Source organism: Triticum aestivum, chromosome 7A (genome assembly GCF_018294505.1).
Source record: "Triticum aestivum cultivar Chinese Spring chromosome 7A, IWGSC CS RefSeq v2.1, whole genome shotgun sequence".
Classification (NCBI taxonomy): Eukaryota; Viridiplantae; Streptophyta; class Magnoliopsida; order Poales; family Poaceae; genus Triticum; species Triticum aestivum.
In genome coordinates this window covers 557,663,228-557,683,447 of record NC_057812.1, presented here as the reverse complement: position 1 = coordinate 557,683,447, position 20,220 = coordinate 557,663,228, and the positions used below count along the sequence as shown (strand labels likewise).

General features: G+C 48.2%; 2 protein-coding genes across 3 annotated transcripts; one reads left to right on the top strand and one right to left on the bottom strand.

The window, feature by feature from the left end:
• Positions 1 to 1,141: 1,141 nt before the first annotated feature.
• Positions 1,142 to 6,433, top strand: LOC123148209 (phosphatidylinositol/phosphatidylcholine transfer protein SFH2). Of its 2 annotated transcripts, XM_044567582.1 has the most exons (11): positions 1,142 to 1,416; positions 1,536 to 1,564; positions 3,719 to 3,802; positions 3,899 to 3,952; positions 4,063 to 4,140; positions 4,707 to 4,760; positions 4,988 to 5,047; positions 5,137 to 5,232; positions 5,429 to 5,530; positions 5,615 to 5,695; positions 5,818 to 6,433. In XM_044567582.1, the coding sequence occupies exons 1-11, from the start codon at positions 1,362 to 1,364 to the stop codon at positions 6,100 to 6,102; spliced, it is 978 nt and encodes a 325-aa protein (XP_044423517.1). In that variant the 5' UTR covers positions 1,142 to 1,361; the 3' UTR covers positions 6,103 to 6,433. The 2 variants fall into 2 exon arrangements, with proteins under 2 accessions (XP_044423517.1, XP_044423518.1); XM_044567583.1 differs by lacking the exons at positions 1,142 to 1,416; positions 1,536 to 1,564 and adding an exon at positions 1,642 to 2,099.
• Positions 6,434 to 6,484: 51 nt separating this feature from the next.
• On the bottom strand, positions 6,485 to 8,564 carry LOC123148210 (phosphatidylcholine:diacylglycerol cholinephosphotransferase 1). Its single transcript, XM_044567584.1, has 2 exons — positions 7,951 to 8,564; positions 6,485 to 7,116 (listed from the first exon to the last, which is right to left on the bottom strand). Exons 1-2 carry the CDS (start codon positions 8,362 to 8,364, stop codon positions 6,637 to 6,639), a joined length of 894 nt encoding a protein of 297 aa, XP_044423519.1. The 5' UTR covers positions 8,365 to 8,564; the 3' UTR covers positions 6,485 to 6,636.
• Between the last annotated feature and the right edge of the window lie 11,656 nt (positions 8,565 to 20,220).

Genomic DNA, 20,220 nt, shown 5'->3' with positions numbered 1-20,220 from the left:
TTCAAATGCATTTTTTACTTCACTCCATAATGTGTCCTAAAATGACTAGATGTATACTCTTCATCGGACAGAGGGAGTAGCAATTAGAGAGAGGCTTGTTAGTCTTACATGAGTCATTACAAGCATAGGCGCATGCGGCAATAAGAAATAAGATATAACACTAAGACAAATATAACACTTGGACCTATATTACTCCCGAAGTTGGAGTTTGGCTCTAGGACGCTAAGATGTGGTTTCAGAGGGGCGAACAACTTCATTGATCATTATTCTATTTATTCTGACCTCCGTACTTCGATCTGGACATAGAATGCCACTCTTTAAAAAGGAAAAAAAGAGTAATCAGCTGTGACACGAAAAAACGAATCCTTTTATAGCTCATCATTTATTGGCAAAGATAGAAAAAGTCAATATGAAGAAGGAGAAAGAAACAATAGTAACGTGGAAGGGAAAGACGTTCAGGTTTAGGGGGTGGTGGAGAAGGGGGAGGAGATGGTCTCCTCCGAGTCGTTTGCCGACCAGCTCTTCAAACAGACAAAAGAAAATACCATCCCTCCCTTCGAGTGTGATCCGATTTTTTTCTCAGCTTCTTGTGGACAATAAATTTGAGAAATAAAGTTTTTTACCTGTAAAAGAAAACATCGGCCTATGTGTATTATTTACGTTTATTAGAAAACACATTGGCCTATACGTACCAAAATATAAAGTCTAGTGCAAACCAACCTGTGGTTGGATGGTTAGAGGGACAGTGGTATTTCCAACCCATCAGGTTTAAGTCCTGATTCTCGCATTATTTCTGGATTTATTTCGGGATTTCTGGCGATGCACACTTCATAAATCTCAAGACGATATGCCGCCTCAGTCTCTCGGAGGTGCTTATAGATGTGCATGTGTGCCTCTATAAGGATGAGTATATGCGCGTATGTATGAGTGCTTGCGTCTGTACTGAAAAAAAGTCTGGTAGTACTCTGAATTGGATGTGTATCCGACTCGCGAGAGGTGACAGAATCCGTACCCAACTGAACTGCATGCCCAAAATCCCTGCAAAAAGGAAAAAAACTGCATGCCCAAAAAAACAAGAAACGAAAAGAAAACTGCATCCCCGCCGGATTGCGCGCCTATAATAGCAGCGGCTGAAGTGGACGGACTCCCAACCCAAAGTCGTCCCGCAACGACAAACCGACCCACCGACCAAGACGAGAGCCGGTCGACCGACGACTCGGAGGAGACCGTCTCCTCCCCCTCGTCCACCGCCCCCTGAACCTGAACGTCTTTCCCTCTGAAGCCTGAATCCGCGCCAGAACCCCGTAGAATCGGCCGCCCCGCTCCGCTCGGCTCCCCTCCCGCCTCCTCGAGCGCGCGCAATGGGGGCCGCCTGCGACGACGCCGTCCAGCAGCTCGCCCACCTCCTCGACCAAGGTTAGCGCGGGTTCCTTACATTTCCACGTTTCGAGTTTTGGTACACACACCATGCGTTTGCTCGGTGCTGACTGCTGAATGCTGACTGGCTTGTGCCTCTTGTTCTGGGTTTTCTGCAGTCGAGGAGCCGCTGAAGAAGACGTTCCAGGTATGCTGGATCTTCCTCCTCTCTGTTCTCCAGCTTTTGTATGCATGCCTTTGCAGTACTCTGTTTTCTGCTTCACTTGGACTGTAGAGTGTAGACAATCACTTAGTTCAGCTCAGAGGTCTGCAAACCCAATCTCGGTTCAAATGGATCAGGGAAGATGGATTTTTAGATGACGGAAACTTTCATTATCGCCGGCCTCTGCATCATAATATTACTTATTACATTGTTTATATTGAACAAAAAACAATTTCTCATCTTGCCGAAAAGTAGGGGAAGGTCAAAAACAAGGACCACTTGTTTGGCGATAGATGGTTGGTTGATATCAGTCACTATCTAATCTCCAAGTCTGCTGGCCACTTCTGTTTGCAAGTTGGAACAGAGCATTTAGTTGATAACATGCTGGATCAAGGGTGGTTTACTGAATATCGATGAGCTACTGCTATAAGCAATCTGTATGTATATGGTATACATGATATGATATGATAGATTTTCGGTAGGGAGAGTTGCCGCGCTATTGCTTGCCTGTGGATGCAAGGTATTCTTTTGTTCTTTGGTGTAGGCCACACGTTTGGGATTTCTCCGGGGGGTAATTTTGAGTGGTTGGACAATGAAGTGAGGGGTGTGTCTCATCTCTCATGGAATTGTTCTGATCTCACCTCCACTGAGTCAACTAGTGGACGGTGAGGTGTTCGCACTCGAAGCCTCCTGATCTTTTATTGGGGGCATCGAGTCTCCCAATTAGTTGGTAACAGTGTATTCCTCACTAAAATTTCCTTGCCGTCTGGGATCTGGCCAGTACAGATTCCTCTAGCAGAGGCTCCAAGTTCTCCGGCATAATTTCATTTCCGCGCTTTTTAGTCTGCTAGTATGGTGGCACTGGTCTCAGGTTGCTACACATCCTATCCCAGAAAATTGCTTGCATTTTCTATGCTTTGTGGTTACTGAAATGCTCCCTGAGACCAAGGCTTTTGCACGCCCTGAGTGCTGATCAGTAGGAGATGTCAACTTATTCCGGAGCAGAATCTCTTATCTAGTGGAGCTGGAATCAAGATGGACAGTGCTACTTGCAGCATAATTATTGTGCTGAAATTCTCCATTAGGCAGGCAAAGTACTAGCACATGGAACTACTACCAAGTAATATAAGCACCCAAGTTCTTTTATAGGGGAAATGAGCCAATTCCGGTCTCAGAGAATATATCTGGCTTTTCAAAGTAGCCAATGCATGCGAATTCGTTATGTTTATATTTTCATACTTGTGGAAGATCTATAATTGCTCATCGTACCATGAATGCGCACTATGCATAGTCTATTTCTGGGGCTTGTATGGGAAACGAATATTGATTCTTTCACTGATAACGAAACCCGACTTTTAAGGGCTAAGATTCTATATTCCTTCTGCCATAACAAAACCTGACTTTTATAGCATAAGATTCTGCCATGGAAAAAAGGATAAAAGAAAGTCAAGATAAGCATATACCTGCCACTTACATCTGGAATCCCGTCTTCTATGATTGAACTAGCATCTGATCATGTCTGCTTACTCTGTTTGCAAAGTTCCCCTTCTAATTTTAGGAACACTTGATGTGATCCTGCTATTATCGGGATACTATCATATGTAAACAATAATAATGACTACAAGTGCTTACAACAATATGAAAATAACACAATGTTTTGGATTTCAAATTAAGCTCAGTGTTACATACTACCATATCGGGAGGACTGGAGGAACCACTTTTTTTCCAAAGCGGACAATTTTATTAATGCATCCAGCTGATACAAATAAAGTAAACCTGACCTCTGCAACAACATGATGAACATAGTGTTGAGGATGCAAACAGCCATCGCGCACCACAACACTAAGGAAAAGAAAGAGGCCAAAAAGAGCAATACCCACAGCTCCTTCAAAGAAAATACCACCTGCACCTCTTAGCTTCATGGCAAAACTACCAGAACTACAGTTGGTGTAAGAATACCATACTTTAAAGATTTCAAAATATTCTGAGTGTTACATACAGCCATATTGGGGAGAACTATAAACCATATTTGGTGCATTTCAGCTCTTTCAGTTTTCCAAAGATTTTGTTACTATTACAGATCGTAAAGTAGCTTTTGATGGGAGTTGAGTTCTCAATTACACGAATTTCTCTTTCCAGAATGTGCACCAGGGATGTCCATCAGAGACACTAGTGCGCTTCCTTAAAGCTAGAGAGTGGCATGTAACTAATGCTCATAAAATGGTAAGGTCTTGGCTTATATTTTCCCCTACGTGATTAATGCTGAAGTAAATGTTCCATGGATAACTTCACTGATTAAGTATGTTTTGTTTTTGCTAGCTTGTGGATTGTTTGAATTGGAGGATACAAAATGAAATTGACAGTATACTGGAGGTGAGCAACCATTCTTCTGAGACACTCTTGCCTGTCTTAAGCCAGTTAAGTCGATTTTTCTGTTTACTTTTTCTTGTTATTGATCATCTGCATGTGTTGGACAATTGCAGAAACCTATAACCCCAGTAGACTTGTATAGATCGATACGAGAATCACAGCTTGTTGGGTTATCGGGATACTCAAAGGAGGTATATAGCTTTCTTAAGCCAATTATCTTTTATTTCCTTCCATTGTTGGGTCCTATCCTTTCACTTTTCTAGAACTTGTTTCATCATAATGTGTTTCCTAACATGCAACGTTCGACATAGCTAAACCTGATGTAGCTATTTGGTCCCTACTTCCAATGCTGTGCACCACTACTTATTTATATGGCTGTCTTTTGATACTGCTATACCCTTGAATTATCCGTTGCAGATAAGTTTCTGACGGATAGCATAAGATACGTTCACCTTCAAAAACATAAGATATGTCTATTGCACTAGTAAAGGATATGTATATCGAACAATCAGCGGTAACAAATTTGAGAAAGGGTCCAGATTTGAACTTCTTTGATCAGAAAATGTTTGGGAGATTGGCGTCTTAAACCCCTGATGACACGATTTTGCATTCTGAAACTATAGGTCTCTATGAAAACACTACCTTGGTAATTGTGGGTCTTTATGAGATACAAGTAATCGTGTTCAGACCATAATTAATTGTACTATAGATAACCTTCAAATTATTTAATACTCTAATTTTCCTTTGCATTTGCCAGGGCGTCCCAGTGTTTGCCTTTGGTGTTGGACAGAGCACATATGACAAAGCTTCGGTAATTGACCATATACTTCTTTTGCAAATCAGATGTTTTCACTTTCTCCCTGTGAATACAGTTCTGATGAGTGTTTAGTTTGTCAGCTTGCATCCATGTCAATTAAAGATAATTATCAAATTGCAATATTAATGGAATTGGAAATGTATTTCTACTGGATTATAGGCATGAAGATTCAATCTGTCGTTCTTTATGTGCTTTAGAATGATAGTATGTTGCATTTTCAGGTCCATTACTATGTGCAATCTCATATTCAGATCAATGAGTACCGTGATCGTATTATTCTGGTGAGTGTGCAACTAATCTTTACATGGCCAAGATCATCTAGTTCATTTGAGACTGAATAACACCTGCTTTCCTTGCTTATGTTCCATAGCCCATGGCGACGAAGAAGTTTAGACGACCTATAACCACCTGTATAAAGGTTCTTGATATGACTGGTCTGAAGTTGTCAGCACTGAGCCTATTGAAGGTATGACCTGCATGAACATGTCATATTTTTACGCTTCTATGGCTACATACAGAAGTGAAAAAATACATGGGTGTTTATGACATCCAAAGGTGACAGGGACAAGAACCGTTTTTTTAGAAAGCTAAATATTTGCATAAGATCTGCATGTTGTGTACGCTAGTCCATATTTATGATGCTATCTGTTGTTGGATTGCAGATTTTGACTGCAATATCTGCTGTCGATGAACTAAATTACCCTGAAAAGGCCGAGACCTATTATATTGTGAATGCTCCATATATATTCTCAGCGTGTTGGAAGGTATCATGCCTAAGATTTTCATTGTACCAGTAATTTAGTAATTTTTGTTTCGAAGACCCAATAGTAATTTGATTTTGTTACTAGGTTGTGAAACCTCTACTGCAAGAGAGGACAAGAAAGAAGGTCCATGTTTTGAGTGGTCGTGGGAAAGATGAGCTCCTAAAGGTAAGATTACTTGCTAGTGCTATTTTCATCACTCGTTGCTCATCAAGACATTACTGCACTCTAATTAAGCAAGAGAGATAAGAGAATGAGACCTCCATGGACCATTTATTTGGACTATGCAGATTATGGACCATTCCTCCATCCCCCATTTCTGTCGACGAGAGGGTTCATCAAAAGCTTCGTTGAGCAGCATCGATGACTGCTTCTCGCTCGACCACCCTTTCCACCAAGAGCTCTACCATTACATCGAGCAGCAGGCGCTGAATCAGGAACTCATCAAGCAGGGTTCTTTGCACGTAGACATCCCCGATCAAGACCCCGATGACGCCATGATTGTGGAGGTCATCCAGGCCGAGTTTCACAAGCTCGGTGAACAGAATGGGTCTGCCGATGGCGACCAAAAATAACGGTGTCCGTGATGTCAGCGGTGTGGCACGACAGATGTGTGTTGCTGTGATGAAACTGATGATCCATTTCGGTGTTTGCGATGTTTGCTTGACCAGCCTGCTGTTGTTTGTGGGGTGACCAGTTCCATGGTGCAAGACTGAGGTAGAAGAAGCAACCGATGTATACTAGATAGAAATAACCACCTATTCACCTGTTGTATACTTTGGCAATGTGCTGTCATATGTATGTCCTCTAAGCTAGGAGTAAATCATCCTGTAACATGGATGCAAAAATAATCTTGAGAGTACCATCCTTCAATCAGAAATAAATGGTGCATCTTGACCTTTGCCATCTGTTGCCACTTCCCAGCTTGGTTCCTGTGCTGATTCCTGTCTTGTGATGTACTTTAAGCTTCTGATACTTGCATTTCAGAAGATGTTGCAACTTAACTTACAAAGGACAAACACAGTTACACAATTACATATCAGTAAGTAGCATTCTAAAAAATGACTTGGATCGTCCAGTCCACTGCAATTCCACGGCCATTGATAGCCCTATGATGTAAGCTTCTGTGAGACGAGAGCCTTCTGGCAGCTGCTGCAGCAACGGTTGTCGCCGCTGTCGATGTTCTTGCTGTCCAGGTACCAGCCGGCGAGCATGTCGAAGACGAGACCAGCGCCGACACCGACGGCCAGGTCAATGGTGTAATGCCCTCTGCACGCAAGCAGCCTGACGAACTGCAGCAGGTTGAGCGTGTCGTAGAGCACCGCCAGCCTGCGCCGTCCCACGCGGCGCATGTCGATGGACGCGATCACCGCTCCGGCGACGTGCCCAGAATAGAAGAGGAAAAAGGACACGTTCCCCACGGGGAAGTCCATCCCGGAGCCCAGGAACTCCGCCGGCAGGGGCAGCTGCGTGGAGCACCCGAGCAGGCCACGGCAGGTGAACATCATGAGCGTGGCGATGGCGGCACGCGGCCGCTGCTCGGCGAGGACGGCCCACAGGATGTATGCGGCCTGCATCGCGACGAACACCTGCACATGAGAGGGTCGCATGTCACATTCAGCATGGATTCCGTCATGGCAACACTAGCAACTAGTGGCAATTGGAGCGGGGACCGGGTAGCTATCTAGCCAGATGCAGTATCTTATCAGGAAATCCATGGGTATGTGGAGAATGCATGACGATGATATTCTTGATCTTATCCGAAAAGTTGGATGGTAGTGGTTTTAGGGTGAGCTAGCTCACCCAACACCATTCATCAGTTTCTTGGTCCTTTGCTTTATGGCTACCAGCTAGTTTTGCTTCCCTCACCACCCGGAGCGAGGAAACAATTCACAAAGATTCACTTGTTGTCACAATACCAGAGCCTAGACATCATCATTCCTATAATTAAAGCAAGAGATGTTGATGTGCAACTGCCACCGATGCGTATTAAATTTTTTATCAATTGTATAAATAGGAGTGTACTAGTTCAAACTGGGATTAAACTGCTCCGCCGACAGCGGGTGTGAAAGTTCTACGGAAAATTTAGATGCAGGAGGTGGCAATGGTATGTTCGTGTAAAATGTGAGACAAATTGCATCTACAAAATACGAAAAGGAGAGCAAACTCTGCACGAAAAGACAAATGGTTACGTGAAATTCGTGAGCCTGTTCAGTTTCCACTTTCTGGTGTGCGTGGCTACAATGTAGCCTGTTCTGCTCAACGGAAAGCGCTGGTTGCCTTCACGTTTGGTCGATGAGAGGGTAACATCAAGAGGTCAAAAAGCAAAAGGGGAAAAATTGCTGGTGGAGCAGATGGGCAGATCGGCAGGAGCTAGGTTCATTCGCCGATCAGATCTAGGCATGGCAGGGAAGTGCGCTCACCGTGTTGAGCGCAGCGAGGAGCGAGTTGAGCCAGGGGCGGGCGGCGATCCCGGCGTGCATGGCGGCGGTGGCGTGGAAGCCGAGGTCGAGCGGCGGCGCGGCGGCGGGGACCATGGGGATGGTGTACTCCACGCCCATGAAGAGCAGCAGCCCGCACGCGAACAGCGCCGGCAGCGGGTGCCGCCGCAGGATGCCGGCCACCCCGGACGGCGACAGCCAGTCCATCGGCCTCCTCCCGCCCGCCAGCCTCTCGCCGCCAGCGCCGTCCCCCATCGCGGCGCCGTCGGCCGGCAGCGGGTGGACCTTCTTGCCCTTGCCCGCGCGGCGGCGCGCGTCCGGCCCCGCGTGGCCGTTCGCGGCGGAGGCGGTGGCGGCGACCCGGTCGTTCGCGGCGGTCAGGCTGGGCGGCGGCATGCGCGCGAGGACGCGTCGGCTGGCCGCGGGGCGCGTGGGCGGTGGGCCGTTTTCAGCGCGGGTGCGCGTGCGCGCGCGTGAGTGACGCGGTCGGTGGTGGGAATTTTCTCTTTTCTTTCGTCCGATTGGATTGGCGGATTTCCCACCTTGAGATTCGCGGTGCTTTTGTAAGCGTTTTTTTCTCTCCGACGGCTGCGGCGCGTGGCGGAGGTCCCGAGGAAAGAGAGAGAGGCGGGTGTTTAATGCAGAGGCCCGGCGGTTTAATACTAGCCACAATAGGTAGTACTCTCTCTCTTCCTAAATATTTGTCATTTTAGAGCCTGCGAACACGTCCGGAGTTAAAGCATCTCCAGCCGTTGGTCCAGGTGGCTCCAAAAATCGCCGCCTGGTGGCGAACCGGCGCTAAAATCGGCCACAGGGTAATTGGGTTCCCAGCCGACGCCCCCAGGTCGGCCCCGTGCGCCTGTTTTAAACTTTTTTGAATATTAATTCGACTAAAATTCGGCAAATAGGACAAAATATTCGGCGAAACAGTAATACTCCGGCGAACTGAAATAGCTTTTTACATAGATAAAATACTTAGAAAAAAATACACAAGAGGCCGCGACTACGGGCCGAATAACACGCTGAGAGAGGCGAAGTCGCCACCGTCGCTGTCGCCGTCGTTGTCCTCGTCGTCCTTCTCCTCCTTCACGCGGCCGCCCTTGCTGGACCCCTGCCCGGGGTCGCCCCGGCGGACCGGTGGAGGCGCGTCGTCGTCGTTGTTGTTGTCGAGGACAATGACGCCTCCCTCGTCGCGGCCACGGCGCCGAGCGACGAACTGGCGAGGCGTTGGCGCTCCAGCTCCGTCCGCGCCCACTTCAAGGCCGACGTGTCGTCGAGCTCCGTCTTCACGGCAGCGAGCCATGGCTTCGTCTTCACGGCGGCGAGACCCGACTCCGTCTTCGGCTTGACGACGCGGGGAGGAGCCGAGGAGGAGGCACGCCCGCCCTCATTGATGACGATGCCGGCGTTGCGGGTGCGCCGGTCGAGCGGCGTCATTGCGGGCTCGGGCTCGGCCTTGGCCTTGACGCTGAACAGCGCCGTCGACCCGGAGGAGTGAGAGAAGGAGCGGGAGGAGGAAGAGGAGGAGCCAGCCCTCCTCGGCATCGATTGGCCGCCGCTCCGGCGGGGGACCGGGGCGGCAGGGTACGTCAACGGCGGCTCGTTGCCGCCCTCGAGATGCTGGAGGACGGCGTGGAGCGTGCGGCCGGGGGTGCCACACCACAGGCGGCGGTCGTCGCTGTTCTTGGTCCCTCGCACCCCTAACGCGTTGTTGGTGGAGGCCAGCCGCTGCACCTGCCGGCGCTGGAAGTAAGCTACCCACACCTCGTGGTTGCCGGCGGCGTACTGCGGGAGGGCCCGCTGCTCCTCCGTCAGCGACGCCCGCACGCGGTCGACCTCGTCGGCGAAGTAGTCGGCGCGCGTGGTGACGTCGGGCAGCGAGGGGATGGGGACGCCACCGGCGCTGAGCTTCCACCGCCCCGGGGCGCGCATGTCGGGAGGCGTCGGGACGTTGGCCTAGAACACCAAGTGGGCTTCCCACTTGTGGAACGAGTGGCTGCCGAAGGCATTGGCCACCGCCCCATCGCTAGGGAACCTCTCGCCCATCGTGGCGGCTGGGCATGGGGAGAGAGGGGAGGAGCATCGGCGACGGTTACGCACGGGGAGAGAGAGGAAGAGCTCGGCGGCTGTGGGCGGGGTGTGGCCACAAGCGAGGGGAGGCGCTACTTTATAGCGGCCGAGGGTGGGCGCCGTGTGTATGCGTGGCGGGAGGGGGCGTTGTTGCGCCGCCCATGAAGAATCAATGGAAGGCTGACTGGCGGCGGCCTTGGCATTGATTTCCCGCGGGAAACCGAGATGGGGGTCGCTGACTCGGTGGGCCTATGACGCCCCTGATTCAATCGTACACTAATCATACACGTAAATGTGTACGATCAAGATCAAGGACTCACGGGAAGATATCACAACACAACTCTAGACATAAATTAAAATAATACAAGCTTTATATTACAAGCCAAGGGCCTCGAGGGATCGAATACATAAGCTTGAATACACAAGAGTCAGCGGAAGCAACAATATCTGAGTACAGACATAAGTTAGACAAGTTTGCCTTAAGAAGGCTAGCACAAAAGCAACAACGATCGAAAAGGCAAGGCCTCCTGCCTGGGAGCCTCCTAACTACTCCTAGTCGTCGGCGGTCTCCACGTAGTAGCAGGCATCGGCAGTGGCATCTGGCTCCTGGGCTCCGACATCTGGTTGCATCAACCGGAAAGGAGAAGAAAGGGGCAAAAGGGGGAGCAAAGCAACCATGAGTACTCATTCCAAAGTACTCGCAAGCAAGGATCTACACTACATATGCATCGGTATCAATGAAAAGGGGTGTATCTGTGGACTGAACTACAGAATGCCAGAAGAGAAGGGGGAACCTAGCCTATCGAAGACTAGCATCTTCTGAAAACCACCATCTTGCAGCAACAGAGGAGTAGAGTTAGCATAAATGTAAAGTAGTAGTAGTGTTATCAACCTCGGCCAGAGATCCTTTCTCGACTCCTTGCGAGAAAGCAATCCCAGAGCCATACTATCCATTTCTCATCTCAAGTATCCAGTTCTAGTTGTATCGATCGGGATACAACTCCAAGTGTCCGTTACCATAGGACAGGCTATCGATAGATGTTTTCTTCCCTGCAGGGATGCACCAACTTACCCACCACGCTTGATTAACTCCGACCGAACACACTTTCCTGGGTCATGCCCGGCCTCGGCCAAACAATACGCCGCAACCCGACCTAGGCTTAATAGAGAGGCCAGCATGTCGGACTAAACCTATGCCCCCAGGGGTCTTGGCCATCGCCCCAGGAACTCCTACATGTTGCGTGGGCGGCCGGTGAGCAGACCTAGCTACCACCTTAAAAAGCCAGGAGCTTACCAGTCCAACCTGGCGCGCGCCGCTTAGTCGCTGACGTCTAATAAGCTTCGGCTGATGCATACGATGCAGAACGCCCATACAATGCCCACGTGATGGTTAGTGCTATCAGGCCAGAGGCCCCTCGGATCAAATATCCAAACCGTTATTGCATTGGCAGTGCGGTCATGAGCAGAGACTCACGAAAGATGTGACCCCGTCGCCCCGTCTCGAGTACTTGCGGCAAGGGCTAAGAATGCCCGGCCACGCCTCGTAAGTATCTCGCGGGCACCTTCCAGGTCAACCCGACTCCACATCACTCGCTATTAAGCTCGCACGGGTACCCCTCAGGGCCGACCCGTCTTTAGTAACATGGCTCAGTGTAAAGTCATAGTAACCATAGTAACTGTGTGTCTAACACCAAGGGGGGAAACCCGAGGAATCACCCCCGGTGAATTCCACTCGATGTTATCATCAGGGTGAACGTAAGAGGATCCACCCTCGAGGTTCACACTTGAGGGGTTGCACAACAGAGCCGTCACGGAAGTGGTTAAGGTGGAAATCACCCTCGATGACCTCGACCGTATAGCTACACTACAGAGATCTCATCAGGAGTGATGTAAGTGGTTCCACCCTCGGCACTCGATGGTAACTCTACAGAGTTGTACAACTAAGGGAGGATGATGTGTGGTGTCGGAGCCTGGACGTCGATCACATTGATCGAGTCATCAAACATAAAGCGAGGCATCTGGGACAAGGTGGGGTCACTGATGGATCTCTAACCAACCTATACTAAGCAGTTTAGGATAAGCAGGTAAGGTATGAAAGCAGGTAACAAAAACAAGCTATGCATCAGAGTAGGATCATACAGAAAGCAGTAGCAGTTCTAATGCAAGCATGAGAGGGAAAGAAATGGGCGATATCGGAATGCTCAAGGAGGGTTTGCTTGCCTAGAAGCTCTGTTGAAAAGGAAGAAGGCTCGTCAGAGACGTAGTCGATCACAGGGGCGGCATCGGTCTCGGGGTCTACCTAAGAGAAGAGGGGGAAGAACAGTAAATACAAAGCAAACAGATGCATCACTAAGCATTACATGATGATAGGCAGAGCTAGGTTTGTCCTAATGTAGTACTACACGTTGCACATGGAGGGGATAAACATCCGAGGATGAATCCCCGGCGTTAGACGAATTCCGGATAGGTGGAAGAGGGGGAACGGTTCCATGTTCAGCATGCTAGGGGCATGTGACAGATGAAAGGACCGCGTATTTGGATTCGTTGGATTTTTCTGAGCAACTTTCATGTAGAAAACATTTTTCATCCGAGTTACGGATTAATTTCTATGATTTTCTAAAGATTTAAAATTTTCCAGAATTAATTAAATTAATAGAAATGGAATATGATGTCAGCATGAAATGTTGATGACATCAGGAGTCAAAAGAGCGGCTGACCAGGTCAAACCTGACCAGTGGGGCCACTCGGACCCACATGTCAGCCTCTGTTAGCTTAACAGTGGATTAAACTAATTTAACAGGCTAATTAGAGGGCTGGGCCCCTGGTGTCAGCGACTAACTAACAATTAAAACTAATTAACAGATTTATTTATGTATAAAACGTTTTAAACAAGTGGGGGCCACATGTCAGCCTCACTGGGCAGCCCAGTCAGTAGTTGACTGGGTCAACCCGGTCAACTGGGCCACCCGGGCCCACTGCTCAGCGACCTAGGGGCGGGGCCCACTGTGCCACGTCGGCGTCGGCCAGAGACGCGCCGGAGATGGCTCCGGCGAGCCAAAACGCGGCGGCCGAACGCTGGAGCAGCTTGGGTTTTCGCCCTGGTGCACCAAAACGCGTGGTTCTACTTGTGTTTGAAAGCTGAGGCTGCCGCGCATCGAGTGGTGCCTCTGGACCGACCGGAGATGGCCGGAGCAGGGAGCTGCAACATCGCCGGTGGTGGTGACCTACGGTGGCTCGGCGGAATCGAAGACCTAGCGCGCGTGCGAGCGATCTAAAGCATCGGCCGCACCATTGGGGTGCCCCAAGCACAACGGTGTGCTCGGACGGCCATGAACACGAGGAAAGCTACGGCGGCGAGCTCATCTGCGGCGACCGAAGCACGGCAACAGCAGGAGCTCGGTTGGGCGGCGTGTGCGAGAAAAAGGAGAAGGAGGGGAAGCAGGGGAGCTCACCGTGCGGCGCAAGACAGGCCGTTGACGGGTTAGTAGCTGCAGGGGTAGCCGAAATCGAGGGATCTCGTCAGCGACAGAGGCGGAAGGGGGCGAGGTCGTGCGACGTCAGCGGTGCTTCCCAGCTCCACCTGAGGGTACCAGACGACGGAGTCGACCCCGGCGGAGCTCACCGATAGAGTCAGCAGGCGCGAGGCTGCCGGTGGCCGCAACAATGACGAAGGGCGGCGGCGATGGCGCTCGGAGGTGGATGGAGAACAAGGGGGAGAGGCAACGCGCATGTGGAGAGGGTGAGGGGATTCTGGGAGTGGGTGGAGGTAGGTGGGGAAGGACTCGAGGAGCCGAAGGGGAGGCGCGGGGCCTTATCCCCTCGTCGGAGCCGGCGAGGTGGTCCGGCGGCGACCGCGCCCGCGGTCGCTTGAACAGGAAGTCGACCGGGGGAGCGTAGGGGGGGGGGCTGGGCTGGTTCGGTGGGTTATGTGGGCCGGCCCAGGTGGGTTCGGTCCAGGGAGGGGGTTGCTCTTTCCTCTCCCGTTTCTTTTATTTTTCTCTTTTTCCAGCAGCTTTTTCTTTTTCTTTTTAGCCAATAATGACTTTGCAAAAATATGCCAATGGCCAAAACAATTCCAATGAATTAAAGTGCATTGCCACAAAAAAAATTGGGGCCTTTAGGAGTTGTCCAAGAATTTTTAGAAAATGAAAAGGACATCTTATATACTACTGGACCAGATAATAAATTCCCTTGGGGCAATTTGGGAATTCCAAAAATGTTGGCTTCAACATGACAAATATCTAGGGATTATTTGCCATAGGATGAACTATTTTATTTGCATGAAAGAAGAAGCAAATATTTGACATGCAATTTGAATTTGAATTTGAAGCAGATTTTGGACAAGTGGCATTTTGGCATGATATTCTGATGACATGACCTTCATTAGGGGGAGATTACTGTAGTGCGATGCCGGGGATGTTACAAATCTCCTCCACTACAAGAAATCTCGTCCCGAGATTTAAGTGCGGAAGTAAAGAGTAACTTCGGGAGAACTGACCCTTATAGGGTTAATTATCTCGTGAACAATTCAGGGAATGTGACAGAAGTATCTCTCGAGTTGAAATTTAAGAAAACGTCGAGAGCAAAATATGAAGGTACAATAAGAAGTTTCAAGCGAATGGACAAACGATCGATACTTGAACAAAGTGTGAGAAGGGTTCAGAGCATCGGGAATAGATCATCTCTCGGAGGGTGGCTCGTGATAACACACAAAGCCAAGAGCATAAGATACTTCGGCATAAAGGATATACAGGAGAGTCACGTTCCGATCCTGTGGAACTCTGGGTTATGGGCCCACCATGTGGGTTAAAATAGAAGGAGCGATGACATCTCGCACGGTCATGATAGCAAGGCATGTCGGAGGGTATCCTGTCAGTTATGTCGGCAACAACGTCGGTACCAAGGGCGAGGGACGAAGAGAACCATTTTCCTGCTCGTTGAACGAGGCGGGCCATTAGGCAAAGTTCTCTTCCATCGGTGGCTACCGGAATGTCATCAACAATAGTGACAGGGTCTTACTAACAGAGTGATACAACGAGGTGTTTACATAAGCAGGGAATACTACTGCTTATATAATATAGATCACAATAAGGTTTAAACAAACCAATGGAAAGGAAAATGTAACTATCAGATTAAACAGAACAATGGAAAGGAAAATGTGTTTTAAACACATATTTCAGGGGTATATCCTTCCCAAGGACAAGCAGAGCATGATATCCATGACAGGATAGAAGTATAAAACCGTTTAGGTAAGGGGAAAGAAATTTCTTGACATTACCCATACAACGGTGTTTGGATAATTGATAAAGAAAATCTAGTATCGTGCTTCAAATGTTCTTATTGGAGATCGATTACCACAGACATGCTTCGAGATAGCATTGACATGGTTTCAAGCAAAGGTCGGACTTTGGATACACCAAGGATCCATCAGAAACAACTTAGAAAATAAGTCATACAATTTTAGCAGGGAAAAGATGAGGGTGTGGCCGACAGGCTCAGCCACAATCCATCGACATGCCAAAAAGGATGTATTTCCAAAATTATATGAACAAGTTTGTGTTGGGGAAGGCAAGAATGTTGTCGATGATAACATAAATCATTGAGGGGAAGGATTGTATTTCTCATCATGAATTCGATTGATGTCTTGGAAAAGCTCAGAATGTTGATGATGATCATGACACATTTGTCGAGAGATTTCATGAAGATGTAATCGATCGGCGATGACATCCAGTCAAAGGAATGATGAAGCGAAAGGTTATTGGAACCATCGATACGACACAAACTCGAAATTAAGCTTGTTGTTCAAGGCGAAATGATAAGATGAGGAAGATTGACGTAAGCTTAGCTCATCGTCGGAAGTTGCTCCGAGCATAAGGACCAGGTAGCACAGTTAAAAGTTGACATGATAAAAATATAGTCGATCAGGCTAGGAATGATGTGATGGGGTATAAAGCTTCCCCGTATCAAGTACTAAGTGTAATGTCAGAAGGTAAATCAGAGTAGAGGTTGGACGGGGGGAAATGATTTGCAGAGGATAAGAAATTTTAACTTACCCAGTAAATGGGATCAAGGAGGAAATATGGTCAGGACCATAACTACAAGGGATCCAATTCACGATACCGGAAGAATTATTCAAAGGATTAAATATCCTTGCAAGAAGCTTTCATGATAAGTTTCACACTGTGTCTGTGGGCATGAACACAAAGGTTCAGGGTCGACTCCCACTTCTACAATGCATAACCTTTCATTTTACTTCTCTCTCTTAATGAAGCTGTAGTATTGAAATTTTATCTGACGAAAAGCCAGTAGAGTATAACCCGCATAACTTTCGAGTTCACACAGATTAGGGAAGGCATAGGTTCAACCCATCGGGGCATCTTAGGAACATATATCATAACTTTCAAGAATAAATAACACAAGCTCGGTAGTAGAGAATGCTTGAGAAAGCGGAGGATACAAGTTACCAAAAGCATTATGTATCCAAGGAAAGGCTCACAAGCTTATTGAATATGAAGGACGTTGTCAGATAAAATCCGAAAAAGGGGGTCTGGTGGTCCACAAGGGATCTGATGTGAGCATCAGTACTCAACCAGAGGAAGAAAGAATGCAAGGAGATCAGATTATAGAAACAAGTGACTAACTCAAAGCTCAATTGCAAAGGAATTAAGAATTCCAAGACAGGGGATCAGAAGCAATGCTCTGATTAGGGATGGATAGGTAGAATAGCCTTAGGGGTACAATCGATGGCGATTTGATTGGTCGAGATCCAGCTCATGTTAAAATGGCGTCTGAGCCGGAAGGATGAATTCTAGGATCTGATTGAGGATTGCGAGCATTCGCAACATATTGTATCAACGGACTCAAAATGATAATGACAAAGGCTGACAATAAGATTACTAGACTTATGGTTTTAACCATAATGCAAGCAAGTAAGAAATTCAAGAACAATAGGCTATTGAGGATTTTCACAAGAACAAATGGTATTGCGAATACTTTTGTGAAGTACATGAATCAACTGAGGATGAGCGGATACTCGATAGGTGCACAAAGTTATCCGTGGGGGTATTCAGATGACAAGGAACTGCAAGGCAGTAAGCTCAAAGGATTCTCCGAAAAAGGAGAGCAGTTCAGGGCATCTTGTAATAACAAGATCAACAAGGAATGATTTTATGAATGACAAGTGTATGTAGTTATCCATGCGGATATATCGGTGGTAGGGAACTGCAAAGAAGTGGGCACAGGGTCTCGGGACTCATGGAGGAGTATCTTCCGAGTCTTCTGATGAAACAGCCGGTCATCTGTGGTGAAGGGGCTCTCCGGGATGAAGTGGTTACGAGAACCTAATGTCAAGTTAGTAAAAATTTAACCCGAATGGAAGAGAGATCAGAGTCCCAGATTATAGACGAGGAGTAAAAGATTCTAATACCACCCAATGGTGACGTGGGCCCGTAGGCCACACAGCCATGTTAGTAAAAGTTTTTTGTAGTGACTAGACTCGACTTCGACCAAGCAGTTGGAAAAGGGGGCTACCTATAGGCAGTCGGCTCTGATACCAACCTGTGACGCCGCCGATTCAATCGTACACTAATCATACACGCAAATGTGTATGATCAAGATCAAGGACTCACGGGAAGATATCACAACACAACTCTAGACACAAATTAAAATAATACAAGCTTTATATTACAAGCCAGGGGCCTCGAGGGCTCGAATACATAAGCTCGAATACACAAGAGTCAACGGAAGCAACAATATCTGAGTACAGACATGAGTTAAACAAGTTTGCCTTAAGAAGGCTAGCACAAAAACAACATCGATCGAAAAGGCAAGGCCTCCTGCCTGGGAGCCTCCTAACTACTCCTGGTTGTCGGTGGTCTTCACGTAGTAGTAGGCACCCTCGGGGTAGTAGTAGTCATCAGTGGCATCGTCTGACTCCTAGGATCCGTCATCTGGTCGCAATAATCGGGTATGGGAGAAAAAGAGGTAGCAAAGGAACCGTGAGTACTCATCCAAAGTACTCACAAGACTTACATCAGATTTAAACTAAGTATGCATCTGTATCAAAGGAAATGGGCTGTATCTGTGGACTAAACTGCAGAATGCGAGAAGAGAAGGGGAAAGCCTAGCCTATCAAAGACTAGCATCTTCAGGCATCTTGCAGCATATAGAAGAGTATAGATCAACATAATGTAAAGTAGTAGTGTTATCAACCTCGGCCAGAGATCCTTTCTCGACTCCCTGCAAGAAAGCAATCCCAGAGCCATACTATCCATTTCTCATATCCATTTCTCATCTCAAGTATCCAGTTCTAGTTGTATCGATCGGGATACAACTCCAAGTGTCTGTTACCGTAGGACGGGCTATGGATAGATGTTTTCTTCCCTGTAGGGGTGCACCAACTTACCCACCATGCTTGATTAACTCCGGCCGGACACACTTTCCTGGGTCATGCCCGACCTCGGCCAAACATTACGCCGCAACCCGACCTAGGCTTAATAGAGAGGCCAGCACGCTGGACAAAACCTATGCCCACAGGGGTCTTGGGCCATCACCCCGGGAACTCCTGCACGTTGCGTGGGCGGCCGGTGAGCAGACCTAGCTACCTCCTTAAAAAGGCAGGAGCTTACCAGTCCAACCCGGCGCGCGCCGCTCAGTAGCTGACGTCTAATAAGCTTCGGCTGATGCATACGATGCAGAACACCCATACAATGCCCACGTGATGGTTAGTGCTATCAGGCCAGAGGCCCCTCGGATCAAATATCCAAACCGTTATAGCGTTGGCAATGCGGTCACGAGCAGAGACTCACGAAAGACGTGTCCCCGTCGCCCCGTCTCGAGTACTTGCGGCAAGGGCTAAGAATGCCCGACCATGCCTCGTAAGTATCTCGCGGGCACCTTCCAGGTCAACCTGACTCCACATCACTCGCTATTAAGCTCGTGCGGGTACCCCTCAGGGCCGACCCGTCTTTAGTAACATGGCTCAGTGTAAAGTCATAGTAACCATAGTAACTGTGTGTCTAGCACCAAGGGGACAAAACCCGAGGAATCACTGTTGGAAATATGCCCTAGAGGCAATAATAAATTGGTTATTATTATATTTCCTTGTTCATGATAATCGTTTATTATCCATGCTAGAATTGTATTGATAGGAAACTCAGATACATGTGTGGATACATAGACAACACCATGTCCCTAGTAAGCCTCTAGTTGACTAGCTCGTTGATCAATAGATGGTTATGGTTTCCTGACCATGGACATTGGATGTCATTGATAACGGGATCACATCATTAGGAGAATGATGTGATGGACAAGACCCAATCCTAAGCCTAGCACAAAGATCGTGTAGTTTGTATGCTAAAGCTTTTCTAATGTCAAGTATCATTTCCTTAGACCATGAGATTGTGCAACTCCCGGATACCGTAGGAGTGCTTTGGGTGTGCCAAACGTCACAACGTAACTGGGTGGCTATAAAGGTACACTACAGGTATCTCCGAAAGTGTCTGTTGGGTTGGCACGAATCGAGACTGGGATTTGTCACTCCGTGTAAACGGAGAGGTATCTCTGGGCCCACTCGGTAGGACATCATCATAATGTGCACAATGTGATCAAGGAGTTGATCACGGGATGATGTGTTACGGAACGAGTAAAGAGACTTGCCGGTAACGAGATTGAACAAGGTATCGGGATACCGACGATCGAATCTCGGGCAAGTATCGTACCGATAGACAAAGGGAATTGTATACGGGATTGATTGAATCCTTGACATCGTGGTTCATCCGATGAGATCATCGTGGAACATGTGGGAGCCAACATGGGTATCCAGATCCCGCTGTTGGTTATTGACCGGAGATTCATCTCGGTCATGTCTGCATGTCTCCCGAACCCGTAGGGTCTACACACTTAAGGTTCGATGACGCTAGGGTTATAGGGAAAGTATGTACGCGGTTACCGAATGTTGTTCGGAGTCCCGGATGAGATCCCGGACGTCACGAGGAGTTCCGGAATGGTCCGGAGGTAAAGATTGATATATAGGAAGTATGGTTTTGGCCACCGGAAGTGTTCCGGGCATCACCGGTAGTGTACCGGGACCACCGGACGGGTCCGGGGGTCCACCAGGTGGGGCCACCAGCCCCGGAGGCCTACATGGGCCAATAGTGGGAAGGGACCAGCCCCTAGGTGGGC